The sequence below is a fragment of the Acartia tonsa genome, chromosome 1 (assembly GCF_053477335.1).
Source record: "Acartia tonsa isolate MP-2025a chromosome 1, ASM5347733v1, whole genome shotgun sequence".
Lineage (NCBI taxonomy): Eukaryota > Metazoa > Arthropoda > Copepoda > Calanoida > Acartiidae > Acartia > Acartia tonsa.
In genome coordinates this window covers 47,061,674-47,069,138 of record NC_137260.1, presented here as the reverse complement: position 1 = coordinate 47,069,138, position 7,465 = coordinate 47,061,674, and the positions used below count along the sequence as shown (strand labels likewise).

The 7,465-nt window shown below is 31.6% G+C and overlaps 1 protein-coding gene across 1 annotated transcript; it reads left to right on the top strand.

Annotated features, from left to right (window-relative positions):
• The first annotated feature begins 3,566 nt into the window (after positions 1-3,566).
• LOC145322142 (uncharacterized) lies at positions 3,567-6,138 on the top strand. The gene is made up of 3 exons (XM_080163942.1): positions 3,567-3,634; positions 4,251-4,427; positions 4,783-6,138. Exons 1-3 carry the CDS (start codon positions 3,629-3,631, stop codon positions 5,836-5,838), a joined length of 1,239 nt encoding a protein of 412 aa, XP_080020068.1. The 5' UTR covers positions 3,567-3,628; the 3' UTR covers positions 5,839-6,138.
• Positions 6,139-7,465: the final 1,327 nt, after the last annotated feature.

Genomic DNA, 7,465 nt, shown 5'->3' with positions numbered 1-7,465 from the left:
ATTGGAATATTATCTATAATACGATACATGAATTTTCAGTAAGGCTCATCATATAGCGGAAATAATTTGGAGAATAGAAAGTACATGCGGTCAAACTAACCCATTTTCCCATCTCTATATCTCTGAAAAATAACTGTTAATTTTTCAAAGGCATTTAATATATAAACAGGGGTTAATGAGATTAGTAACTGGTGAAGAAAGTCAAAGTTTTCCAACTATAAATGTATTTCTAAAAACTTTACTATAATTGGATTATTAATTATTGTTATTACTGTTAAGTTTGTACATATCTGTTTTATATTGCTCAATTATATCATTATATCTTCCAGAAAATATATCATTTTCCTGTTATTATGACATTTAGAAAAATATATTATTTTTTTCCATTTATGCATTTTTAATCCCTAGAGGTGAACCAAATAACTTTAAGTTGTTTATAACTAACCTTTTTTACATTTTTCGTAAACAATCCTTCAGACCTTCCCCCCCCCCCTTCTCACTAGAAAATGGGATACCCAAACTTGGAAAGTACAAAGTGCATGATTTTGCGGACAAATGTCCTACAGACAACCAACCCTTTTGATTGCATAATTTTTGTCTGAAAGTCTATACTGTGTTTAAGTTGTGCCTTTTTAGGGCCAAGGCCTTTTACCAATTCCAACAACTTAATGACATGACAGCAGAAAATCTTTTAACGTCTTTGTTTATGACGTTGTGTTAGGCAAGGATTTCAACCCAACAGCTACCAGTCAACTATCGGTTGCGCTACATGTTGCAACACAGTTGAGAATTACATTAGATCTGCATTGTCTGATTTATAAAACTTATACTTAATATTTCTCTATAAAAATTAGGAAAAACACAAGGATCTAAAGGGATAGGACAATGGCCGATAAATTGATGTACATCCCAAATGATGATACACAAAATTTCCTCTTCTGTAAATTGAATTTATTGATTAAAACGTTTGAACACTCAACTTTATAATTCAACCCAAGTCCCAAAAGTTAATAAAACGTTATTGCAAAACTTTGGGGACTAGTGTTATAAACAGCCCATTGTCCCCCTCCCTCTCACTGGGAAAATATCTTTAGAAGACGATATTTAACGACTAAATCTTATAGTATTGTTTGAAATATTCAGGCAAAACTTCATAAAGAGAAACAAATTAAAATATAGATTTTATTAATTTGGCCACTGGCTGGCTGTGGTTGAAAAAAAGTTGTTGAGAATAGTCAGTACAATTTTATATAAATTGCATTAAAAACAATGCAAATATGATTACACTTTTTAATAACTAAAAGAAAAACCGTTACCCAACCCTTTAATCGCAATGTCCAAGCCCTTTTTTTGTCCCGGATTAATGGTTTCTGTGTTTTGAGAAGAAGAAAAAATTATGTTATATATGTGGCTTATTTGGGCCATTCTTGGTCGCGAAAGTGTTGATACAAAAGCAACAATATAAATAAATACAGCCTTGCAAAAAACAAGAGTTGATTGGATGAAAATAAGAGGCCAAAAGAAATATGTATAAGATTTGATAACCCTACCTACTGATGTAAATAACTACTGGAATTTTGTAACCCTACCTATTAATGTGGACAACTACTGTAATTTTGTAACCCTACCTACTAATGTGGACAACTACTGTAATTTTGTAACCCTACCTACTAATGTGGACAACTATTGTAATTTTGTAACCCTACCTACTAATGTGGACAACTACTGGAATGTGAGAGTAACAAATTATACCTTACTGTCTATCCACACAAAGATTAGGCCAGTTGGGAAAAGCTAATCTACTTTACAAGTATTATAAGATTGTCAGTACGTCTTTACAATACAATTAGAGCAACGGGTTATGATTTACACATCCATTACAAAAAAGTAGAAAGTTTTTAAATGCATTACATGCTACGTGCAAGTAAATAAATATGGATATTAAAATCCAATTATATAAAGTATTTTTTTTTTATAAATTCCAAGAACCCAATAACGAATTAACTGTTTGGGTTCTCTATTTTGGATAATGTTCACATAGGTCTCGAGATGGTTTTAGCCTATCTTCTCTCTTGGGAAGATTCTGAGCTATTTTCATGCCTCTATCTGCCCCTTTGAAAACAGAGTCCCTAGATTCTAAGGGTGTATAAGCTAGTATGTATAAAAATTAAAACTCAATAGTATTGAGAAAAAAATAAAATTACAGTCCAATGAAAGTTTAAAATGATATTTGAGTTTAAAAAAACTATGGATTTAATAATTCTTGTTTTTTAAAGTACGGATAATACTTGCATTTGCATTTTTGAACATTGAATGATTTAATCTAATCAATTTAGATATTATTAATTTGCTAACAAATTTTTTTGTTTAAATCTTAAGTAATTACCATTTCTCCATGCTTTGCTTATCATTCTTATTATTTTTTTTATGGTTTTAATAATATCATACATATTAAAAGGTCTATTAAATCTTATTTTTTGTTAATTGTATATAATACACGTTGCTTTTATATTAATCTTAATGTAATTCTATATTTAGATGATCTGTGGTAGTTTGCTCATCTTGCAAAATATTTGGATCTTTACTCATGGCTGAGGGTAAAAGAAAAAGTATGTAACCCGAGAAAAAAAGATAGATGATTAAAAAAAATAAAATTTACATGGAGCTTAAATATAAGACAATGAACGATAAATTGTTGATTTGTCCCTGTAAAATTTGGTAGTGTTGATTTATAGTGGAAAAGTTTAAACATTATTTTTTGTACAATCTAACATTTAACATAAACCCCAAAAGTATAATGTACTCGTCTTTTAGTGCATTAAAATAAACTTGCAATTATTTCAATGTTTTAATGAGTAAAATAATTCCCATAATCCTATTATTTAAAGTAGAAAGTTTTTTTTCTACAGCTTAAGATTTTGATTACTGCTGAACAGAAAGAGTTCTCCATTTTAGGAGTGCTATTTATTAATTTACTTGTGGATTTTGGTTTTGGGATGTTTTTTAGGTCATTTCATTGTTTATCTATACTCCAAAGAATAAAGAGCACCTAGATGCTAAGGACGCAATCACTAGATATATATAGACAGCCAAACGTTTTTTCAAAGCAAAGCATATTTTTCTCGTTTTTTCTCAATAAAATGGTCATATTTCTATTGTCCCTCTAAATGATTAATTTCCCATTAAAGTGGTAATCTATAATACAAAGTAGTCCTATTATATAAAGTAGTAAGCGTTTTTTGTCTGTCCCGAAGGATCTTGCTAACCGCTTAACCGATATTGTTCTCCTTTACAGAGAAGCTTCTTATAGGTCCTGGGAAGGTTTTAAACTATTTTTCGAGAGGGTGTCTTAACCCCCCTCTCCCCAAAAAAAATAATTTTTATAACTCTTTGGAAACTTAAATTTAAAATAGGATGAGGTCGACTTTTCCTTCTCCTACCAGTGCAGTGCCCCTAGAGGCTTCTAGGGGGCGTAGCCGCTAGTATTTATAAAAGTATAAATAAAGATGTTAAACTTAATTTTTAATTGATTTTCCTATTCCTTTATCTAAGACACATGGCCGTATAAATTTGCCTATAAAGATTTGTTAAGGTTCATTCTCTGGGAGCTAGTTGATCAAGCAACACTATGAAGGTAAAACATTATTTTTATTTTATATACAAAACAAGCAATTTGATAATATCAGCTTGATATAGGACCAAGATTACTTGTTATAATTTAAAATAGATTTAATTTATTTATAAACTTTCATTTGATGAAATAATCTTTATCTAACATGAATATTATCTTGCTAAAATTAAGATTGGAAATTAATCTAGGATTTGAAATGTCTTCTTCGTAAGATTTTCATTTCAAGTGTGTCGAGTTTTTTTTTAATTGGCCATAATTATTTCATCACACCACTTTCTTTTTACACATTTTACACATTTACACAGCCAAGAAATATAAACTGCCCAATCCATGTAAAATTTTTGCCTGAAAATATGAATTATTTGGTCAAAACACTTGCAAACGTCTTGTCATATAGAGTGACAATACCCATAAAAGCGAAGATTAACAAATCAGAATGTTTATGATTATAGAAATGCCTTGCTTATTACATTGTTCTTAATCATTCTAATAATCAATACTCCAAATTTAAGTATGTATATAATAAGACTCTCTAGTAACAATTGGAGAGTTGCTCCACATACTTAATTGTACCTTACTGTTGTAGGAATCAATATTATACATATAAAAACATTTTCAGTTGTTGAGTTGTATTATCTTGTTATCTCCCTTGAGTGTGCTAGGTGCGCCCCAAGCACAACAGCTGACCACCAGCAATGGATTTGGTAATGCATCCCCTGATGAGATTGCACAGATCAGAGCTGGCACATTTGGAGATATGTTTGATGATAACCCACAATATAACTACAACTACAAGGTAAAGTTTCATAATTGTAAGTGGAAACCTTTGGTGTGTTAATCTGTAAAGCTCTATTGTTAATGAACATTGAGTATTCTTTAATTCATTCCCTAATAATTTTATTTTATCTTATTCTAACTCTTTGTATAATATTTTAATAATCTTGGATTTATGTTTTGCCGTTTTTACTTATTTTGTTTATTACTAATTTTTATTTTATCTTTGCTATTATAAGAAATTTGTGCCCTAATTAAAACAACTACTGAAAATTTACAATTTTTCATCTAACATGGCTTGGAAATTGTCAATTGTTTTAAATCTAAATAATTTTAATTGATTATATTTATAAAAAAAATTATGTTATTGCTAACAGGTTGCTGACACTATTGGCCAAAACTACATTGCCATGAATGAGAACAGAGATGGAGAACAGGTGACTGGCAGCTACCAGTACATTGACCCAACAGGAGCACTCATCATTGTCAACTATGTAGCAGGGCCCATGGGGTACTCGGAAACAAGAGAAGTCAAGAAAGGTGTTATCGAGGTAACTCCAAGGCCTTTAACTGCCCAGTCTGGATCTTTGAGTGGATTGCCAACTGGAGGAACTTCATTTGCTGGATTAAGTGGAACAAACTTTGGATCATCTGAAAGTGGATCTTCACTTGGCTCCAGTGAAACATCTTTTGGCTCATCTACTGAATCTGCAAGTGGCTCCAACAGTGCCTCAAGCTTAGGAATATTCACAGGAGGAAGTAGTGGATCATTTACAGGTTCAAGCTTTGAATCTGGCTCATCATCATCTCTAGGAGCATCTCAATCATCAACTTCCACCTCCTCCCTTAACTCAGGATCATCTTTGAGTGGATTTTCTGTGCAGTCAACAGCAGAACAGCTAGGTCTATCCAACACTGATGCTCTAGTTTCATCAATTGCCTCACAGCTGCAGCCTTTGATTCCTGGTGTTGTTTCCGGTGCTCTGGCCTCAAAACCTGAAATTCCAATTACTCAAGTTGTCATTCCCAATGGACTCCAACCCATTGTTAGCCCTCCTCCTCGCCGTACTTTTAACTCTAACAACATTGCCACTCAGGTATTGGCTCAGATTTCTCCTCTTGTGTCAAGAACAGTTTCCTCAGCTTTTGCAAACAATGCTGCATCAGCATCAACAAACAAACAATCATCGGGAACACAAAGTAATAGATTTGCTAATAGAAATAATTCTGGATTTAGAAGCAATGCCCCCAATCTTGTGGCTGTCCCTGCTGTTCCTCAAGCAAGCAGAGGCAGGTCATCTGGAGCTGATTTAATAGCTGAAGGTTCTACCAATGGTGCTGCTGGTCCCAGAAGAAGCCTGGAGGATATATTTGGCAAGCCAGATCAGGCAAATGTTAGAGTCAACACTCCTTTTTTCAAGATTCAATATTAAATCTCCAATAATTTCCTTTTCCTTTCTTCAACCAATATCTAACCTATTCCAAACCTTATAAATGTTACCAATATAAAGTATTAGTGTCATGTATTTTTAATTTTAAGATTTAATTATCCCTATTCAATACATATATAATATTATCAATATACCTTAAATCCCATAGCCTTGTTAAAATTCTCTTTTGGTCAATTTCTATTTGCATTTTTGTTTCACTTAGATGATTATATACACTGTTTTTATTTAATCATAATATGAACCTATAATTTAAATTGCTTTGAAAATAAATGTTTAAACGAATATTCTGTTGATGATAATTATGTTCAAGCACGCACAAGGTGTTTTTTAACGGGGTGTGGTACAAATCTTGATAAACGCGGAATTTCAACAACGGGGGAAGGTTGAAGGATTCGCAACTGTTTTGCCTATCTCTCTAAGTGTGTAAATTTATATTTGGGGAACTAATAACACCAAACAACGATATTTTCGAGGAAAGAGTTGGGGGGGGGGGGGGGGGGTAATTTGGTCCACAAAATGTTTAAATTTACCTGATTATGGCATTCTAATGTGAAATGGTAGCCAGGGATCTAAAGGGATAAGATAATTGCCAATAAATTGATGTACATCTCCAATAATGATGCATCAAATTACACCTTAATGCATCAATTTCAATTAATGGTTAAAACTTTTGGACACTCAACTAAATGAACCAACCAATCAAAATTTAATCAAAGGTGGTATGCCAATAAGAAAACGTTACTATAGAACTTTTGAGACCAGTTTAATAAACAGCCAAATAACCATTACCTCTTTGGAAATGGTAGCGCTGTTCATAATCATAGTGCACAATTATAAATCGTTATCTTCAATAACAATAACTTTTGATAACCTTATAATGAGTCTGCCAGTTTTTCTACATTAGAACAAAGGCAGAATTTTTTTATGTTTTCCTCGCTTCTGTATATTATAGAATTTGTATTTTCATTTTTATCGCCAGTTCAACGCAGAAAATCAAAAGTCTAAACCAATTTGTACATAAATTTTATACAAAATTGACCAAATACAGGATACGTAAAAGGACATACTTTCATTTTTATCATTTGATTTTCAAGATGCCTAAATAATAATTTGTACTTTGTTGTTCTAGGTTTTATTATTCCAAGAATCGGATAAATAGCCTAATTATATCATACAAAAAAATATAAAAAAAAACATTTTTAAAATTGACGTAACGATTGTAGAGTTTCAACGCTTACTAAATCGTACCTAAATGTTATCGGAAACATTATGCAAATTTCTTTCAATCGAGCCAGTTTTTCATTGCTAATAATATAATTTTCATTATTACCTAGGAAAAAATTATCAGCTTATTTTTTGCTGTAACTTAGGATGCAAGTAACTGATAACATTTTTACAATAAAAACACTTTTCTTTATAGTCAAAATCATTAGAAAAAGTTCAGTTTAATTTGCATTGTATTGAGATTACCTTGAAATGCCTTGAAATGAAAATCTTTCAAATTTTCATTGTACCAAAAAAAATAATTTTGAAATGTCTGTAACTCTTTTTTTATTGAAGCTGGAGGCTTCAAATTTTGGGTTTTGGGTCTACTCATGGCAGGCTTTAA

What these genes read in the sequence shown, in the direction of transcription:
- LOC145322142 (XM_080163942.1), top strand. An exon ending in AATATAACTACAACTACAAG is followed by an intron (nt 4,428 to 4,782) that starts GTAAAGTTTCAT and finishes TATTGCTAACAG; the next exon opens with GTTGCTGACACTATTGGCCA.